The sequence below is a fragment of the Saimiri boliviensis genome, chromosome 5, assembly GCF_048565385.1.
Source record: "Saimiri boliviensis isolate mSaiBol1 chromosome 5, mSaiBol1.pri, whole genome shotgun sequence".
Taxonomy (NCBI): domain Eukaryota; kingdom Metazoa; phylum Chordata; class Mammalia; order Primates; family Cebidae; genus Saimiri; species Saimiri boliviensis.
In genome coordinates, this window is record NC_133453.1 from 57,005,979 (window position 1) to 57,027,211 (window position 21,233).

The following is a 21,233-nucleotide window of genomic DNA, read 5'->3' on the forward strand; positions in this document are numbered from 1 at the left end:
TGTATTTTTAGTAGAGACGGGGTTTCACCGTGTTGACCAGGATGGTCTCGATCTCCCGACCTCGCGATCCACCCGCCTCAGCCACCCAAAGTGCTGGGATTACAGGCTTGAGCCACCCGCGCCCGGCTTGGAAACTCTTGTCTCTACTAAAAATATAAAAATTAGCCAGGCATGGTGGTGGGCACCTGTAATTCCAGCTACTTGGGAGGCTGAGGCAGGAGAATTGCTTGAACCCAGGAGGCAGATGTTGCAGTGAGCCAAGATCATGCCAATTGCACTCCAGCCTGGGTGACAAGAGCCAAACTCTGTCTCAAAAAAAAGAAAACAAAATGAAAAGTGTATATTTTTCATAAGAGAACATAAGAATTTTGTTAATACGGTAGCCACTATTTACATAGTGTATAAACCTTCAGATACTCATTACCTCTTTTGGGAGATTTAAGGTATTCAGTTTTAATCTTAAAAAGATTCTTAAGGCCGGGCGCGGTGGCTCAAGCCTGTAATCCCAGCACTTTGGGAGGCCGAGGCGGGTGGATCACGAGGTCGAGAGATCGAGACCATCCTGGTCAACATGGTGAAACCCCGTCTCTACCAAAAATACAAAAAATTAGCTGGGCATGGTGGTGCGTGCCTGTAATCCCAGCTACTCAGGAGGCTGAGACAGGAGAATTGTCTGACCCCAGGAGGCGGAGGTGGCGGTGAGCCGAGATCGCGCCATTGCACTCCAGCCTGGGTAACAAGAGCGAAACTCCGTCTCAAAAAAAAAAAAAAGATTCTTAAAAAAAAAATTTTACCTCCCTTTGAAATAGTAAGTTAAGTAGCACTTTAAGTTTTTCCTTAATAAAACCTGTTGCAGAAAAATAGACTTCATTAACTGATTCTCTCCATGCTCTAAATACATATTTTAAATTTAAACCTTTTTCTTCTACAGAAAGCAATGATTAGGAATACACTGTTATTTTCTCTTAGCAATTTACAAAAGCATTTAATCACACATTATAATAACAGAGAAAGTAATGACATTTGAAATTTATTTATACAGTTCAGGACAATCAAATTGACCTCCATTTATGCTTTAAAAAGACAAGAGGGAAAAAAGGAGTTTTGCTAGTCTACTTTCCAAAAAAGGGAAAAGATGGCTTTAGAAGCAAATTCAGAAACTACAGTTGTCCATCGTCTGCTACAATGCAACTCATGAACTGTTCTCCTGTATTCTGTCACACTTATTGCTTTCTTTGCCCTCTTGATATGTACGAAGCTGCTCCATAAAGCCAGAATTTGGACATATAGAAGGTCTTGCATTTTTCACCACAGAAAAAGCACTGGTGAATGAGGTTTGCTCAGAATTCATTAGGAAGCCTATTACAATTGCAGCAGCCCTGGAAACTCCTGCATTACAATGAACAAGAACCACTCCATCCTACAATAAAATCAAACAAAAATCTTCATTATTCATTTGAGAAAGGTTATTAAATCAATTGCACTTTCTTATGCTACTTGAAATTATAAAGTAAATATTCAATTTTATCTATTTATTTGATTCAATTTATTTGATGATTGAAATAAAATTCATTACCAGCAATGAATGGAAACTCAATCAATCAATCAACCTATACTTCCCTTAGCTACTATCCCATGATTGAAATGCTTTAATGATGTTTGGAATTCTGAAACAGTATCTTGCACTAAACTGAAGTAATCCAGTAAAGAGCACATAAAAACCTAACAACTTAGTGGTCAAATGTACCAGTAAAGCACACATAAAAACCTAACAACTTAGTAGACAAATGTATATAAACAAGAAAAAAAAAAAAACCACAGGGAATATATGTGGAAACACAAAATAAAATCCTAACTATAAACTAAACAGAAAGCTAGCAATGTTCCAGAGCATACATAGTGTTCTCATAAAGAAACTAGTGTCTGTGGCTTGCAACTCTGCTTAAATAATCAGCAAGGAAAACAGTTTCTACCCTTGAATATATTTTATGCTGGCAGGAAGTTACTTAAAAATATTTAAACTTACGAGGTAGTAAAATGTGACACAAATAGCTCATAACAATGTAAAGTGGCAAAAGCAATCAGACACCAGGATGAGGTCAACAAATGAAAAACGTTTCAGGTAACTTGAAAATGATACTTTCCTACTGAAAAGAGAGACAGTGCAAGACCAGTGCTTATGAGGGCAATATTGTATTAATAATGAATGTGATAGTTCTGATGGAACAGCATCGATATAGCTTGGCCCATCTGAAGCTTCTAAAAAGTTAACGATCTAAATGAAATGTGGTGAACTGTGAGCACACCCTCCAGAATTAGACATTTTAGTTACTTGGTTTCCTGATTCTTTATTTGGTACAACACACAAAAAAAGAGGAGGGGCAGTGGGGAACATGATACTAAAGCACATATCAACAATACTATTGTTATGACTGTTTTGTTTTACTTTTGCAAGGCAGTTTTCTGATTCATATATCTGTTGCAAAATTCCTTTTCTTGATCTGCTGTAACAAATTTGCAAGTATGTCTCTTTTCAAGAAAGCCATATGATCAATAACAAAATAGTTAACATTTTGAAAATCCTCATATAAAAAAGGACAATATCAATTTTCTTTTTTTCACATCTTACATTACCATGGGATAAACTGTTTTCTATAGATATTTATGACTCATTTCCAAACTCTAACAGTTTCTATCTAAGAAAAGCAAAAGATAAAGATTCACTATACACCTTGGGAACTTTTCTCATTTTGTAGCGATCACCCATTTTTTATAAAACTTAAGATGTTTAAAAATTATACTAAAGTAATTGATGAGAATTATTAATGAATTTCATTTAGGGTAAAATTAACTAGATATGCCAAAGAAACTTGCAATCATAAACTTAATAAGCTTCAATTTCACTTTTTTTTCCAGTCATCCTTTATTTGGAGGTTAATTGCCATTAGGATAGGAAAGGATTCAACAATGATTGAGATTGTGTTCCTTATGGAAGGGCTTGAGCCAAGAAGGTCATAGCGGGGAGTGCGGAGCATGTCCTCTTCTTCAGTGGTACTTATGTAGCCACTCATGCTTGAGCTCCTTGTAGGAAAGGCAGTAGCTGAAGAGCATGTAGCATCCCAGCACCATGGTAATCCTCGAGATGCTCCCCTTCCTCATGTTGATGTACTTGTTATAGTACCAGTAGTAACCTCTTTGAAATGTTCTGGCAATGCCACTAGGGCTGAAGTCCCACATCAAGATCCAGCTTGGCAGCTCCCCTAGTTTGACCTCCAGAAGTTTCTTGTCCTTCACTGGGACGACTGACACCATCTTGGAGTCCTGCTGTCCACTCCAATGTCACTTTTAATATTTCCTGCTTATACTATATTTCCTGCTACTAGTTGGCTTTATGATCCATACATAGGCTTTTGAACATGAAAATAGCTTTATTTTCAGTTTTGCACATTGTGCATCCAATTTTAGCTAATGTTTCAAAATGGTAATATTATTTTCTTCTTTCTGCTTTATATAACTGCTGTTTTTCTACAGCTTTTGAATTTACCTACTTTCAACCTTTTGATTATTCCTTTGGTATCATATTGTCCTTAAAAGTATTTCCAGAGAAATTATTGACTTTATATCCCTTTTCCAGAGCTCAAAACAGTAACAAACAATTTACAAAGCATTTTCTTACCCTTTGCACTTGCTGTTATCCTATGTCTAGAAGACCTTTGCTCTTCTTGGTACAGCTAATTCTGACTTCTGTTCTAAGACTGCCTCTTTCCAAGTAAAATAAGGGCAGGAGGAATGTCTTGGCCATCTTTGTATGCCTAGTATTTAGTGCAATTCTTGGCATATATTAGGTATTCCATAACTGTTTGCTAAGTCAATAAATTTGTTCTGCATTTCTGAGAGAAAGGTGTTCTTTCAAAAATTCAAATCACCATTTTGCCATGGGCTAGTAGTAATTATGCTACAGGCAGATAGTAATTCTGCTATGATATTTCCATTTCATAGAGTTCTCTTTGTTCTTGTGCTGTTATGTATAGTTTACAACTAGACTGAGAGCTCCTTGAGGACAGCAATGTGTATCCCTCACATATTCTCAAAGTAAGTAATTAATATTTGTGAATAGTAACTAAGCCAAGCCCAGGTGTTTTCCCTTATATTAGACTTCCATTAAAACTTTGGCATGGCCAGGTGTGATGTTTCACACCTGCAATCCCAGCACTTTGGGAGGCTGAGGTGGGCAGATTGCAACATCAGGAGTTCAAGACCAGCCTGGCCAACATGGTGAAACCCCGTCTCTACCAAAAATACAAAAATTAGCCAGCCGTGGTGGTAAGTCCCTGTAATCTCAGCTACTTGGGAAGTTGAGGCAGGAGAATCACTTGAACTCAGGAGGCAGAGGTTGCAGTGAGCTGAGATCATGCCACTGCACTCCAGCCTAGGCAACAGAGTGAGACTCTGTCTCCAAAAAAAAAAAAAAAAAAAAAAAAAAAACCTGAGCATAAGCACTATTCACAATACCTGAGCATAAGCACTATTCACAATAGCAAAGACATGGAATCAACTCAAATGCCCATCAATGATAGCATAAGCACTATTCACAATAGCAAAGACATGGAATCTACTCAAATGCCCATCAATGATAGTCTGTATAATGCAAATATGGTACATATAACCCATGGAATACTATGCAGCCATAAAAAGGACTGAGATCATGTCCTTTGCAGGGACATAGATGGAGATGGAAGCATTATCCTTAGGAAACTGACACAGGAACAGAAAACCAAACACCACATGTCTTACTGATAGGTGAAAGCTGAACAGTGTAAACACATAGACACATGGAAGGGAACAACACAAAATGGGGGCCTGTTGGGGTGGGGCAGGGTAGGAGGAGGGAGAGCATCAGGAAAAATAGCTAATGCATACTGGGCTTAATACTTAGGTGATGGGTTGATAGGTGCAGCAAATCACCATGGTACACGCTTACCAATGTAACAAACTTGCACATCATGTAGCTGTACCCCAGAACTTTAAAAAAAAAAAAAAACCTTGAGCATAATGTGGTAGTCTGCAAGTATTTGACAACCACCTATGATGAAATAAGAATTCTGCAGTGGAATGAAAATCGTCACTAAAAATATACTGCTTAATTCAGCTTTTGGGTGGGGTGAGGGAGTAGCCAAAATCTCTAAATGAACTAAGCAATGTCTTGGTTTATATTCAGACACAACCTTCTAATCTTGCAGAGGTCTGGTAGCAAACTGGACACGCTTTGAGGAGCACAGGTCAGATTAGTCCACTCATGACTCTCCACAGTAGTAGAGGGCAAAGTAAACATGAGAAATACAAAAAAGTGATGGGTAGACTGCTTTGAAACAAACTGGAAGAAGTAAGGCAGGAGAATAACGTCTGGAGGCAGGGAACCTAAGGCTGATTCACAACGACTTCCTAGAACTAAATGGAAAGGAAAACCGTAACTTTCCATGCCTAAATAACAAAAGGAAGAGCGGCTACTGTCTTTGCAAACCCCTTACCTTTTCTGCATGTCAGATGGGAACTTTGCTGTCCACAACCAATCAGACTGATTGCAGGCCAATTCTTTGTTTGCACAGAAGTATAACTTTGTAATTTCACCCTAGCCTGTCATTGGTTGCTTCTGGCATCCAATCGGATGCCAGAAGCATGACCTTTGTAACTTCCCTTCAGCCTCTGGTTGGCTGCTTTTTGCAACCAATCAGACTGATTGCAGACTACCACTTCGTTTACATGAGGTGAGCATGAAGTGGCCAATGGGAAACTTCTAGTGGGTATTTGGACGGAAGAAGATTTTGTATGCTGTCCCTCAGCCTGCTGCTTTGGCCCACTCCTGTGGGCCAAATATACTGTGGAGTGTGATTTCGCTTTCAATAAATCCCTGCTTTCACTCTTTTTTGTTGCTTCATTCTTTCTTTGCTTTGCTGGGCATTTTGTCCAACTATGTTCAAAACACCAAGAACCTGGACAACTTGCAGTCATGACCCTCTACTGGTAACAGACGCATCTAAAAACTTAAGTGAATTTAGGTACTTATTTAGACTCATATTGTTTCTCTAATGAACTTTTACTTATATTGAACAAAAAACTATGAACAGCTTACATGTTTCATAGTAGGAAATAGGATAAGTTATGGAATCACCAACTACCAGAATACTATGCAAAAATTTAAAATGATTTAATATCATTAAATACAAAAAGCAGGCTACATAGAGGGGACCAGGGCTGGAGACGAGACCAGGAAGGAACTGAGGACCAAGAAGAGCAAAGATCAGTACTCAAGACCTGGAGGTCCCCATTTCACGTGTGATGTCACCCTTCACCCCTCCCCTCCTGAACAGGGATCCAAGAATGTGCCAAGAGTCCCGCTGGCCTTAGGCAGGTGGGCCTGTATATAGGGTCCATGTGCAATAGGGAAGGACTTTTTCTATTTTTTGCTGCCCTGTTCCTGGCCACTGTCTGGGGCAGAGAAGGTATTTTCAAGATAAAGCACAGGCACCACAAATAAAAGTCATGAAGTTGCCAAAAAAAAAAAAAAAAAAAGCAGGCTTATATCTAAGTGTGGAAGTATGGTGATCTTAATTTTTATCTGTATTTTCCATTTTTTTCTACAAAGAACATGGACTACTTGCATAAATCACATCTTATAAATAATAAACATGAAATATCAAATATACATTGTCATACTTTGTACCATAAAAAGAGGGGACCAATAAATTTAGTTCCTAAAAGGACTCTTTGGGCTATAGAAACTACCATCACTGTTCCTCTCAGGTGTATTTCTGTCCCTTTAGGTATAAAGGAAGGAAGAGAAACCAGAGTTTTACAAGTTCAGAGAGAAACGAGGAAAGACTTGGGAAATGGAAACCATTCCACTTGGCAACTGTATGTGAACACAACAAACGAGGGCGTAGAAAAGTAGCTTTGAAACATGTAGTTCACTGAGTAATTAGATTTAGTAATACTCGAATATAAAATAGACAAAGCCATGAAGAGATCTTTTCTTAAAAAAATATAAAAAATTCAAGAATTCTATTGCTAAAGCTAAATATATATTTGTCTGCCAGGCATGGTGGCTTAAGCCTATAATCCCAGTGCTTTGGATGGCTGAGGCAGGTGGATCACTTGAGGTCAGCAATTTGAGACCAACCTGGCCAACATGGCAAAAACCCATCTCTACTAAAAATACAAAAATTAGCCAGGCATGGTGGTGTGCACCTGTAATCCTAGCTACCAGGGAGGTTGAAGCAGGAGAATCACTTGAGCCCAGGAGGTGGAGTTAACATGACCTGAGATTGCATCACTGCACTGAGTTTTCAGGGAAGGGAAATACTGGCTGAGGTTAGGATCCCAGTATGAAACATAAGGCTTGAGAGGGTAGAACATATTGCTGAAATCTAATTCATCTTATCAGAAACATCTTCTGCAACTCCTCAGATTCTTATGGTGCCACCATCTCACAGACCCTCTCAGCATGCTCCACCTAAGCCCCCACCTCCATGGCTGACTGCTCTCCCCTTGGGTCCATTCACTTTTGTCTGTCAAAGAAGGGACTCTTCCTCCATGATGTTCACAGCATAGACAGGCGTACTCTGGACAGGCATACTCTGAGTTCTGGATTTTCTATTTCTTACTTGGTCGAAAAGCTGTATTACAGGGCATTAGATTGGGCTTCGAGGTGGTTGCTGAATGAGTGAAATGTTATAACCAGAACTGTGGGGTTGGTTACATCCCCACTGGTAAACTTTGACCAACGGGAAACAAGAGCTGACAGAAAGCCATGTAGATAAATATCTCTCCGTGTCCCCCCCAAGCTGTGTTGAGGTGCAGTTTCTTTACACTGCCTGTCCAGAGATATTTTGGGGGTAGAGTAGCTGTCCCTGCAGAGTACTCAACTATTTCCCAGTCGGCTCACTGTGAAATGAGCCCAGCAGGGTAAACACATCACTTGGTATTGCTTCTCATCCCACCTTGAATCACTTTCCTTTCTTGCCACTCTCACTGTCTAGAGATTGTACATCTCAAATTAAGCATCAGCTCTGAATCCTCATCTCAGGCTTTGTTTTTAGGAAACCCAAGTTGAAATCCACTCTAATTAACTATTGGCCCAAATTAAGGCAAACTTTACTTTTTAAATTTATTTAAAATTCCAAGCTTATTAGAATATTCAATCTCTTGCTTTTCTTGCTAGATACTATTACCCACTCTAATTTTTACTTGCAACATTTACATCTCATCTAATGTTAATATGAATATGGATGATATCTATACTTTGCCATCTCTGGCATATTCTACATTTCCTTAGAGAAGGAGCTAATACAGAAACAGCATTTTTATTTTTAAAACTACTAACTCACACACTGGAATGTAACAATCCAGAGCCTGTAAATTTTTTCACAAGAAAACAGAATGGCTAATATTAGGCTTGGAATTAGAAAACCTCTTCCTTGGCCAGGCACAGTGGCTCATGCCTATATCCTAACACTTTGGGAGGCCAAGGCGGGTTCATTGCCTGAGCTCAGGAGTTCAAGACCAGCCTGAGCAACATGGTGAAATCCCATCTCTACTAAAATACAAAAACTAAGCCAGGCATGGTGGCATATGCCTATAGAGTCCCAGCTACTCAGGAGGCAGAGGCAGGAGAATTGCTGGAACCCAGGAGGCCTAAGTTGCAGTGAGCTGAGATCACGCCACTGCACTACAGCCTGGGTAACCTGGGTGACAGAGCGAGAGACTCTGTCTCCAAAAAAAAAAAAAAAAAAAACCTCTTCCTTTGTAAACATCACAGAGTGTACTCACACAAACCTAGAATGGTATGGCCTATTGCTCCAAGGCTACAAACTTGTACAGCATGTTACAGTACTGACTTGTAGGCAACTGTAACACAATGGTATGTATTTGTGTATCTAAACATAGAAAAGGTATGATAAAAATACATTATTATAATCTTATGGGATCACCATCATATATATAGTCCATCTTTGACCAAGCATCACTATGTAGTGCATGACTGTATCTGCTATTAAATAAAGTTGATGGACACTAGAATTGAATAGTTATATATTTTCCAGGTAGTCTACTAGGAAGGCACGTAGAATAGTGCTGGGCACCTAAGGCATTCAATAAATACTAGTAAATTAAAGGAAAGAAGGGAGAGAGGGAGAGAAACTGAGAAGGAGAAAAAGTAGAAGGGAGAGAAGGTAGGCCAGAGTTCAATTATACCCGATTCTAATCCTGTCACTGTTAGGTGTTCCAGAAGAGTTATTTCTCTCTGTAAATGCTCCTACTTTCCCATCTACATATCTTACATAAAGTCTGTACGAATTATTTGCTGACTAAAAAATGATGCCATTTCAAGGAATAATAATAACGGCCAACCAAGAAACCTTGCCTGTCAGAATGGTGACTTGAATCCAATAACAAGATTGAAGTACTATATGATATTGGCTATTGATCTTCTAACTTCAGAAAACCAACAGACAGCTTCTGATCAGCATTGTCATACAATTTAAGTAAAGCAATACACATTTAGTCCTTAGAGTGCCTTAAAATTTTATTGCTAAAAATGCAGTTTCATAATAACTATCTCATTCATCATTTCATAACACTCATAAGTCTAGAGCAGTCTCTGTTTTATAGTCCCTCTGATTATCTTGCAAATTGGTGAGAGGTCAGGTGGTTATAACCTCTCAAAGGAAATCTAACTACATGTCTACAGAGAAAAACTCGGTAAGTAGAGGATTTTATGTCTTAACAATTCTCAGTAACACACAGGAAAATGAGAAACTGAATTAATGTTAAAGTAAATATATCACTAAAAAAAGAGCAATTAACCAAATAACTGTAGAAAATAATAAAATATTGTTAGAAGGGAAATTTCTTAATAGTTTTTTAGAGATTCATTACAAAAATAATAAAGATTGGGTAATGAATCCATACTTTCAAATTTCTGCTTCTGAAGAACTATGGATCAAAACAAAACTCACCTTCCTGTTTGCTTCTTCAATAAATTCAAAACATTCTGGAAAATAAGACAGGATGTTGGTTTCAGGCAGATCCAGTATAGAAATGCTCTTATATGTAAAGTCATTGAGGAAAGCATTTTCAACTCCACATGCAACATTAAGAATATGAGTCACCTTAAAGAGAAAGAAAAAAGATGATTTTTTAAAATCCCATGAATTAAGTTATCTAAAAAGAGACAAGGGTGACAAGGGTGTTGATATCTGTAACAAGAATGGTAAAAAATTTAAATACAACTCACTTAAATGATAATACTGCTTCATCCCACATCAGAAGTGCTCCTTCTACTATATGTTCGTTCTCTCTCTCTCTCTCTCTCTCTCTCTCTCGCTCTCTCTCTCTCTCCTATTATTATTATCATCATGTAGAGACAGTGTCTCTTTCTGTCACCCAGGCTGGAGTACGATGATGCGATCATAGGTCACTGCAATCTTGAACTCCTAGGCTCAGGTGATCCTTCTGCCTCAGCCTCCCAAGTAGCTGGGATTACAGGCAGGTACCACCACACACAGTTAACTTTTTTTTTTGCCGGGGGAAGGGGGGTCTCACTTTTTTGGCCCAGACTGGTATTGAACTCCTGGCCTCAAGTGATGCTCCCACTTCCACCTCCCACAGTGCTAGGATTATAGGTGTGAGCCATCATACCTGGCCTATATATTCTCATAGCCCTGGACTTGCCCTATTATAGCTCATACCACTTAGAGACTGTCTCTTTCATTGCACTAGAAACTCCATGGGGGTAGGGAATATGTTTAACTTAGTGTTATAAGCAAATAAAAATGAGTAGTGAGTTTAGCAGAAAATGCGTAAAATCTTGTTGAATTAGTCTGTGAATATCCATATAAAAACTTCAATAGGAGAAGTAGATCAGTGGTACACAACTTTCCTTTCAAGAATCATTTCCCTATTTTTCCTTCATATTCTATACTTAATAAAATGGTTCTCCAGGATGACTGCACATTAGAGTCACCTGATGAACTTTTTTTTTTTTTTTTTTGAGATGAGTCTTGCTTTGTCGCCAGGCTGGAGTGCAGTGGCGCAATCTCAGTTCACTGCAGCCTCCAACTCCCTGGTTCAAGTGATTCTCCTGCCTCAACCTCCCGAGTAGCTCGGATTACAGGCATGAGCCACCACACCCAGTGAATTGTTTTATTTTTAGTAGAGACCTGATGAACTTTTAAAAACTATCAATACTACAGGGTCTCATACCCAGAGATTCTGATGAACTAATTTGGCTGAAAAGTAAGGGGAGGGGTGGTTATAAAATATTTTCTTTCAGGTGGTACACTTGAGGAACCTCCTCCTCTTCTATCTGTGTATTTGAGCCCCTTTTCCTAAAGTCCACCAAGCATGTGGAAGCCACATAGGAAGTCCATTAAGAGAATCCAAAGGTTGAGAATCACTTGAACTTGGGAGGCAAAGGTTGCAGTGAGCTGAGATCAAGCCACTGCACTCCAGCCTGAGCAACAGAGCAAGACTCTGTCTCAAAACAAACAAACAAACAAGAAAAAAAAAACTAACAACTTTGTCCACATCTGTACTTCCCCTCTGCCTTCTGATTAACACTGAAGGATGTGCTCATGCATCTTCGATACGGCTCATTCCTGATTCTGTGCTTGGAGTCACAGTGCTTCCTACTTTCTTGGCATCTCCCTATAGCCATAATTCTTGCTTTTCTGTATCTTCAATTCCTTCCTCTACCATCAGCAAGCATGCTCAAAGTTCTCCCATCCCTCTCCTCACCTATGGCTCCTCTCTCTTCCCTCCCTACACCCCGTGCTATCACTTCTTCACTTCTCAATCTTTTGCAATATGGCTTTGGCCTCCAATTCAAATGAAACTTTCCACAAATGCACTTTTTTAACCACCTCTCTGTCACCAAGTCCAATGGACATAATTTAGTCCTAATTGTACTTAAACTTCTGCAGCATCTGATATTGCTGACTCTATCCTCCTTAAAACACTATTCCCTCTTTAGCTTCCATGACACCATCTTTTTGTTTTATCTTCTTTTGGCCTCTTTTAGATCTTCCTTTTCCACTGCAGACTCTTCTTCCTTTGATCATTCCATATAGGGTGATACTCCTCAATTTTTCAGTTCTGTGATAAGATTCTGTCAAAGACCCTTTTCTCTCTTACTTTACACTTTTCCCCAGGCAACTTCATCTATTCCAACGATCTCAGTAACTACTTAGAAGTGAAAGATTCCTAAATCTATATATTCACCTATAATCTGAACTTCACACCCTACATATCCACCCACCTAGATGATCTACATCACCCAAAATCTAAAATATTCAAGCCTGAGCACATTGTTTTTCCTTTAAAGCCTGTTCTTTCTATGTTGTTCTCAAGCTCATGGAATAATAACTTTACTTAGTTATCAAAGAAAGCTAGACATCAGCCTTGACTCCTCCTTCTCCCTTAGCCCCAGTCTCTATCCTGCCCCATAAGTAATCAATCACAAAATTGTAAGAATTCTACCCTCTAAAAAAATCCCTCACGTCTACCTAATTCTATCTTCACTACATCTGAATCTCAGCCACTAACATCTTTTCCTTAGATTACTGCATTAGCTTAATACCTGTTTTCCCCATCTCTAACTTGAGCAACCCTCCAGTCGATTTTCTATACTGCTTCTAATTAAAAATCTTTCTAAACTGCATATTTGATCCTGCTACATCTCTAGGTCACTTCTCAGCAGCTTTCCACAGTCTTTTGGATAAAATCCAAACAACTTACTCTGGCTTACCTGGCCTTTTGTGATCTGGCTCAAGCTTACCTTTCTGGCCTTGTCTCTTGGTGCCCTTCTTTCTCACACTCTCTATTCCAGGGTCACTGAACTTTTCTGTCCCTGAAAGCATTAGCCTTTCTCTTGCTTCTGGGCCTTCACACATACCATTTATTCTGTATGAACACTTTTCTTTCCTTTTTTTGAGACAGTCTTGTTTTGTCACCCAGTCTGAAGTACAGTAGCAAAATCATAGCACATTATAACCTTGAACTCCAGGCGTCAACCAGTTCTCCTGCCTTGGCTTCCCAAACCACTGAGATTACAGGCTGTTGACTCCTTTCCCCACCTCTTCAGGGAAAAATTTCAACATCACTTTCTCCAGGAAGTCACCCCTAACTCACGTAACCCCCCCAAAACAAAACAAGCCAAACACAGGCTAAGGGCATCATCTCCTATGCACTTCTACAGCACCCTGCACTTCCCCATCAAACCAGACGACACGCTGTTCTGTGGCTGCTTATCTGTCTCTCTTCGCTATCTGCTCCTTAGGTCATAGTCTTCAAGTGAACAAGAATCTCATGCACTCCTGTAACTGCAGTAATTCTATGAACTGAAACAGTGCTCAACAAAATGGTAGATGATTAAAAATTCTTTTGAGTAAATATGTAATAAATCATCAGTTGTATGGAGTAGAGTGGCTAGAAATGGCATTAGAGAAGACATAGTATGTGAATTGGGACTCAAGGCATGGGAAGGTCTTTGACAAGTAGAGATGAAGGAAAGTTTATCTCACACAGAGGAACTACATAAGCACAGGCAAGAAAGACATGCCTCCAAGGTCAGGTTCACGAGGGTACATGAAGGAGATCGAGAAGAATGTAAAACTGGAAAGATGGATTACAGATCCACATATTTGAATTATATGCCAATTATTTTTTCAACTACATTAAAATGATAGCCAAAATGTTATCAAATAAACTCTGTAATATATCAAAGATGGACCAACACAGTTTTTCCTGAAGAAAACAACTAAATATTCTGTGTATATGACGCCAGATTTAAAGCTTTTTTTTTTTGTTTTGAGACAGAGTCTTGCTCTGTCACCAGGCTGGAGTGCAATAGCACGATCTTGGCTCACTGCAACCTCTGCCTCCCGGATTCAAGCAATTCTCCTGCCTCAGCCTCCCGAGTAGCTGGGACTACAGGCCCACGCCACCACGCCACCACGCCCAGCTAATTTTTGTATTTTTTGTAGATACAGGGTTTCACCATGTTGGCCAGGATGGGCTCGATCTCTTGACCTTGTGATCCGCCTGCCTCAGCCTCCCAAAGTGCTGGGAACATCTTTTTTACCTTGTGTTTTTTCAGTGTATCCAAATCATGAGCAGCATCTTGTGACCCTAGAAGAAATAAATGATACCACCTTGAACATAAATATAATCGTCTTGACCTTTTATATAAATTTCTACAGCAATTCTGTTATTTTTAAAAAAAAAATGACCAACAACTTGGAAGGCATCTTAGTCCAACTTTCTGAAGCACAATTTGAAAACAGTCATTCCACATAAACTCTTGGACTCTAAAATTCTTCTTCTAAAAATTTGTCCTAAAAGTTATAGATGTTGTAAACATTGGCTGTAAGGATGTTCACCATAGTACTGTTTGTAATACAAACAAAACAAAAACAAAAGAACACTAAAAGCCCAATAATACCTGTTGCATTAAATTTAAAAAAAAAAAAAAGGTACAGTTGTGTAGTGAAATACAGTCGTTACCACCATTAAAAATAAGAAATCTAAGCCTGAACAACATTGTGAGACCCTATCTATAGAAAAATAATTTTATATATATTTTAGTGTCCAGGCGCACTGGCTCATGCCTATAATCCCAGCACTCTGGGAGGCCGAGGTGGGCAGATCACCTGAGGTTGGGAGTTCGAGACCAGCCTGACCAACATGGAGAAACCCCATCTCTACTAAAAATACAAAAATTAGCCAGGCATAGTGGCGCATGCCTGTAATCCCAGCTACTCCAGAGGCTGAGGCAGGAGAATCACTTAATCAGTAGAACCTGGGAGGCAGAGGTTGCAGTGAGCTGAGATCATGCCATTGCATTACAGCCTGTGCAACAAAAGCAAAACTCTGTCTCAAAGAAAAAAAAAAAATTTTTTTTTAATTAGCCAGGCATGGTAGTGCATGCCTGTAGTCCCAGGTACTCAGAAGGATAAGGCAGAAGGATCCCTTGAGGCTAGGAATTCAGGGTTACAATGAGCTATGGTTATGCCAGTGTATTCCAGCCTGGGTGACACAGCAAGATGGAAGGAAGGAGAGGGGAGGGGAGGGGAGGGGGAGGGGAGGGGAGGGGAAATAGAAAGAGAAATAAAAAAATTAGCCGGGCGTGGTACTGCACGCCTGTAAACCTAGCTACATGGGAGGCTGAGGCACGAGAATTGCTTGAACCTGGGAGGTGAAGGTTGCAGTGACCTGAGATCGTGCCACTGCACTCCAGACCAGGTACCAGAGAGAGACTCCATCTCAGAAAGAAAATTAAAGAAAAGAAATGAAGGAAAAAGGATGTTCTCAATATATCTGTTGATAAAAGCAGATTACAAAATACCATCATCCATTTTTATAAGAACATAAAATATGTATATCCTTAAAAAATGGACAGAAAGTATATATAGAACAAAATGTTAATAGTGGGGTTTCAGTGATTTTTTTTCCTTCTTTATGCTCATTCTGACTTTTTACAATAAACATCTCTTTCTTTTGTAACTTAAAAAAGGATATTACAAAAACCACACACCCACAAGATGACTTCATGACAGCTGGTTTGGGAACACCCAGTAGCTTAGAGCAAATGCTGTTGGTCTGCAGGATCCCACCCACACTCCATTTACCACTAGGGCTGTGCCCTTCTACAATCTCTTTCTGTCACAGACGGCTTCCCAGATCTCCCACACTTGGAAACTGGTTCCAGCTAATAAGCAAGTTCATATGGAGAACAACTAGTTAAAATAAAGTGAGTTCCACAACTTCAAGATTTCAAGCGTTTTACTTTCCTGAATTAGGTTCTATTTCATAAAGTTTTTTTTAACTTACCTATCTGGGAATTCAGCCAACTTTATGTGATTTTAGGTAGCTGTAAGGCCAACAAGTATGCTGTTTGGCCAATATCTTCTTGATAATACCAAGTTTACAGGTTCCTCACTGAGCGCACATTCAGTTTTATTCTACTTAAAAGCCTATCAAAATATTAACATTTGTTAAAGCTGGGTGACATATACATAATTGCCTATTATTTTCTGTAATTTTGCCTATTATTTTCTGTAATTATTTTCTGTAATTTTGAAATTTGCCTATTATTTTCTATAAATTTGAAATACTTTATAATTTTTTTAAAATTCGATTTTCTAATGTAGAAAGCCCTACCAATTCGAGGGGGAAAAAATAGGTTCAAAGAATTGAAACTTGGTGGTTTAGCCAGGTGTGGCGACTCATGTCTGTAATCCCAGCACTTTGAGAGGCCAAGGCAGGCGGATTGCTTGAGCCCAGGAGTTCCAGACTGGCTTCAGCAACATGGTGAAACACCATCTCTACAAAGAGTACAAAAAATTATCCAGGCATGGTGGTGTGCACCTGTAGTCCCAGCTATTCAGAGGCTGAGGTGGGAGGATCACTGGAGCCCAGAAGGCAGAGGCTGCAGTAAGCCAAGATCATGCCACTGTACTCCAGCCTGCATTTATTTTGAGAAACTATCTCAAAATAAATAAGTAATAAAGAATTACATGTGTGTGTGTGTGTGTGTGTGTGTGTGTGATTTGCAACACCTTGGACAAAAATGCTGTCTAAAAACTTTTATCCATCCTTTAAATGATTTGAGGGCCTATGTAATATTTTTAAAATTCAATCACTTTTTAGAGTTTATAAACTAAAGAAGATTACATTGTTACAACTCTTCATTTTCTTTATTCACCACCAAAACCAAAAGTTGTTTGGCATGTGATAATAGGAAGAAGCTGTGTCACTTTTTTTTTTTTTTTTCCCAGAGCCATCAGTCATGGGTGATAGCTAAGGAAGCTGTGTCACGTTGAGGAGGTGAAGGAAGCTCTTAGAACCAACCTGCAGAAAACCCCAGTCTCCTAAACATAAACTAAGTCTGGTCAGAAACAACTCTTTCATCATTCATGTAGAAGAAGTTGAGATGTAACCACCCATGGGTCCTTCAGGAATAAGGCACATGTAATTAGGCATAAAAAGGTGCACTTTCAGAAGAGAGAAGGTTGTTCAGAGAAGACCTTATTAAGGCTAATTTCAGAAGTTCCTCCCAGGACTCTCCCACTATCCTGGGGAGGTTTCCAACGCCAATCTGAGAACACTAACTTGATCAGCTCACTTTGGATAAGTCCACAAAAAAATAATAATAAGCAAAGCTCATGAAGACCCTAAATTGGTTAATGATAAATTAAATTTCTACCATAATTATTCTAAGCCATAATTACTACAGCGGAAACCAAATAACCGAAAAATGTGGCGGGACATATTTTCTTTCCTAGATATGGTGAGCAAGGCCTAGGTGAACGTTTCAGATTACCTAAATAACTTGATTTTTCACTGTAAATGTGACAAGAATATGATATAATTTTTCACAGGGCTGTAGAAACTAATTAGAGATATTCATTTGGTGAATTTAAAGATAGCCTATGTAGCAATTCGTTTAATATATAATTCATGTATGCTGCAATTGATTTGCATCAAAAACCTTTTACAACAACCTCAGGAGGGTCCAATGACATAAGCAGATATTGTTATTTCATCTTTACAAAAGGCTTTTTGGAGAACCAGAAAGAATAAACGACTTGAGCCAGCTAATCTAGTAAATTAGAGGGAGAGCAGGGCTGAAAACTTGGTCTGTTGAAGCAATCTAGTCTAACAATGCACAGCAGGAGTCCATCAGACTCAGGTTTGATGCCTACCTCTGTTATTTACTAGGTGTGTTACATTGTGTAAATTACTTCACCAATCTTAAATTCCGGTTTCTATTTCTAAAACAAAGCTGATAATCCCTACTTCCCAGGATTCCTAAAAGGAGTGAGGCACTAGGTGAACAGTACTTGGGTTCTTTCTCAATCTTCTGTCTACTCAAGAACGCCTTAGCTGCGTAGTGACAAGTCATTTAGTCTTTCCAAGTCTTAATTTCGCTATGCATAAAGGAAAATAATTCAGACGTACTTGAAAACACTCTTGACTATTTTTTTAAGAACACCATACCATATTCTTGCCAAATTAATAAGTTTGTACTTTTATAACATTGCTTCATTTGCTATTTGTGAACTATGCTTGTATAGGGACTTGGTATTTCCATAATGCCAAAAAAAAAAAATCATAAAACCTTCAGACTCATAGCTATAAAATAAAAGCTCCCCTTCTCCTAAACACTCCAGAAACAAACACCATGAATAGATGTGGCCACAAGAGGCATGTATTCCTCATAGCTTGTAAGAGCTGCGCAGGCCAGCAAGCACAGGATTATTTCAAGTATTAACTTTTCTGTAACTTTAACCCTTGTCACTTGTAGTTCTGCCTGATAAAAACATTGTCATTTTTTTAACTATATCTTTTATAATCCAAAGAAACGCAACATCAATGTGTTATTCTCCAGAGAACTTAGGGAAACTGGAAGAAAGCTTTTCTAAAATTCAAACAGGCTGTGCCAAGTGCTACTAGAATAGCATCTATGCTTCCTGTGGGTACACTGTGCGGCAGAAACGGCTCTAGCTGGCTAATGGAAGTTCCATATCCAAAACAAGTAAACAGTTCAGCTTTTCCGCAGGATAGCTGATAATACAGACTACTACGCATAAAGGGGGAAAATGAGAACGTAATCTGGCTAAAAGGACTCAGTGATTCAGTGGCAAGTCGATATACTCACCTAGGAGCAACCATGGCTTAATAACGCCAACCTGCAGGTCCGAGCTAAGGTCCTGCACATAACCACAACCACCCCCACTGCTCGGCTCTACTTCTTCCACAACATGAATTCTGGCCTCTGTCCATGTTTCTATAATTTTCTTTCCAGTCAGCGTTGTCACCCTGGTGCGTTGCTTCCTGAGATTATTCCGGGAGAATGCTTTAATTTCCTGGTTAAGGGAGTGCATTACATGAGCAGTGGCTGGGAACAAACACAAACAAATCCAGCAAGCACAGACGAGGGCTGAACTGCTCGTCCCTTAGTGCCCAGGTAACAAAGACAGCCCCAGAGCTGAGGGCCCACCCAGGTAGCAGCAGCCGCCGCAGGCCGGGAGGCGGAGTCGTCCAGCTGCGTTTTTCCCAGCGACGCAATGTAAGGCGAAATTTGATTGGTCATTGAGACACAAGTGCCGATTGGATGCTGTGTCTTCTTCCTGTCGAGTAAAAACCTGCGTTTTCCCTAAAGGTTCAAGGGATCCACTGGGGGGAGATCTTATTGTTGCTGTTTAAATTTAGCTTTATTATATACGCGGAATGGTAAAATATAAGACTTCGCTGGAAAGAGGGATATATCCTGGTTCTTCAAAGGCAGCGATTTTTGATTTATTCTGTTGGTGTCCCTTACAGCAGTGGCCATAGACGATCCGGTCTGACCTGGGTATCGCCCCCGCGTGAGTAAGGCCGGCGGAGTCACCTTGCAAATCATGCTGTGTTCCAAAGCCTTTCCTGACCGTCTGCTTTTAGGCTAGTCCAGGAGGGCTGGAGCAGACGTTAAAAGTTACTTCTCGCTTCCCGTGTCCTTCACATCTTCTCCTTCTGCTGTTACTGCAGGAGGAACGTTTACTAGATAAAGTTGTTTTGCATATTTGTGAGGCAACAGTTTAAATATCCGGGAAAAAGATTTCTTTTTAAAATTTATGCTCATATATGTAGATTGACAAGAGCTTAAAATTTATGTATTTTCTGACTTTCCGCCTACATTTTCATTTCGTACAGTAAATATACACTCTAATGAAGAATTGCAGCAAGTCCATCCATACGAAGAATTACGAAAATCAATTGTGTAAGCGTCCAAATGTATAAAACAGATAAATTATAGAACAATGATTCTGATTACCAAACAAAAATTTTGCAAAAGGAACCACAAGATTCCTTAAAGATAAATTTTTCAAACCCCTGTTCAAATAAATCCAATTTTAAATAGATTTCAACACAACGTATAAACACATACATAAAATGAAGAAGTTGCACTTATGAAAACTTTTGTTCCAATACCACATATTAAAATTTGTGTTGTTGAAACTTTCTGACATAAAATTAAACTGTTATGGACTGAATATTTCTGTCCCTTCAAAATGCATATGTTACAGCTTTAAACTTCAAGGTGATGGTATTTGAAGACGGGACCTTTGGGATGTGATTTAGGATTAGACTAAGACCCTAGGGTAGGGTCCTCATGATGGGTTTAGTGGCTTCAGGAGAGCTGGAAGAGATCTCCCAGCTCCTCTGGGAGATGAACCAAAGAAAGATGGTATGAGGACATAAAGAGAAGCTGACTGTCTGCAAGTCAGGAAGAGAGCTCTTGCCAGGGACTGAATACACCAGCACCTTGATCTTGGATTCTCAACCTCCAGAACTGTAAAAAAATATATTTCAGTTGTTTAAGCAACACAATTCATGGTATTTTGTTAGAGCAGCCTGAGCAGACTGAGATATAAACCAAATTTCTCCCTCTTGAAAAGAGAACAGGCCCGGTATGGTGGCTCATACCTGTAATCCCAGCACTTTGGAGGCCAAAATGGGTGGATTGCTTGAGCCTGGGAGTTCGAGACCAGCCTGGGCAACATGATGAAACCCCAACTCCACTAAAAAATACAAAAATACAAAAAATTAGCCAGGTGTGGTGTCATGTGCCTGTAGTCCCAGCTATCCAGGAGGCTGAGGTGGGAGGATCAACTGAGCCCAGAAGGTTGAGGCTGCAGTGAGTCATGGTTGTGCCAGACTGTACTCCAGACTGGGCAATACAGTAAGACGCTGTCTCAAAAAAAAAAAAAAAGAAAGAAAGAAAGAGGACAATATAAGCTCAGGCTATATACAGGGCATTCTAAAATGAAAAACTGAAGAAATTATTTGCATCCTTTAAATAATAATCTCAGGCTCATCAAAAACAACTCTAACTATAAATCAATTCATATATTTATCATAATAATGATTTAAAAAGCAAGTGCTATTAAGCGCTTACTGCATGCTAGGCACTGTGCTTATAAACAATTTTAGATTCTTAGTATTATCCCTTAGCTGCTTAACAATGCTTTACACACATTGTCCTATTTGATCCCAAGCCTATTATGCAGTCTATTATAATCATCTTCATTTTACAACTGGCAAAAACTCAGGTACAGAGAAAGCATATCACATATTCTATATTTCACAACTCATAAGTTTAGAATCACAAATAAAACCTATGTTTGTTTTAGTCC

The 21,233-nt window shown here is 39.3% G+C and overlaps 1 protein-coding gene and 1 pseudogene across 2 annotated transcripts; both read right to left on the bottom strand.

Moving 5' to 3' along the window:
* Nucleotides 1–776: 776 nt before the first annotated feature.
* On the bottom strand, nt 777–19,107 carry DUSP19 (dual specificity phosphatase 19). 2 transcript variants are annotated; one of them, XM_003921791.3, is made up of 4 exons: nt 18,716–19,107; nt 14,138–14,184; nt 10,014–10,166; nt 777–1,420 (listed from the first exon to the last, which is right to left on the bottom strand). In XM_003921791.3, exons 1-4 carry the CDS (start codon nt 18,939–18,941, stop codon nt 1,193–1,195), a joined length of 654 nt encoding a protein of 217 aa, XP_003921840.1. In that variant the 5' UTR covers nt 18,942–19,107; the 3' UTR covers nt 777–1,192. The 2 variants fall into 2 exon arrangements, with proteins under 2 accessions (XP_003921840.1, XP_039326061.1); XM_039470127.2 differs by having other exon boundaries at nt 1,263–1,420; nt 10,014–10,048.
* On the bottom strand, nt 1,427–4,445 carry LOC101042529 (ATP synthase F(0) complex subunit f, mitochondrial pseudogene; annotated as a pseudogene).
* Nucleotides 19,108–21,233: the final 2,126 nt, after the last annotated feature.

Coding starts and splice junctions, on each gene's coding strand:
- DUSP19 (XM_003921791.3), bottom strand. CDS start 18,941: ATGCACTCCCTTAACCAGGAAATTAAAGCATTCTCCCGGAATAATCTC. Junction 14,185..18,715: donor TAAGCCATGGTTGCTCCTAG/GTGAGTATATCG, acceptor TATTTCTTCTAG/GGTCACAAGATGCTGCTCAT. Junction 1,421..10,013: donor TTGAAGAAGCAAACAGGAAG/GTGAGTTTTGTT, acceptor ATTTTATTGTAG/GATGGAGTGGTTCTTGTTCA.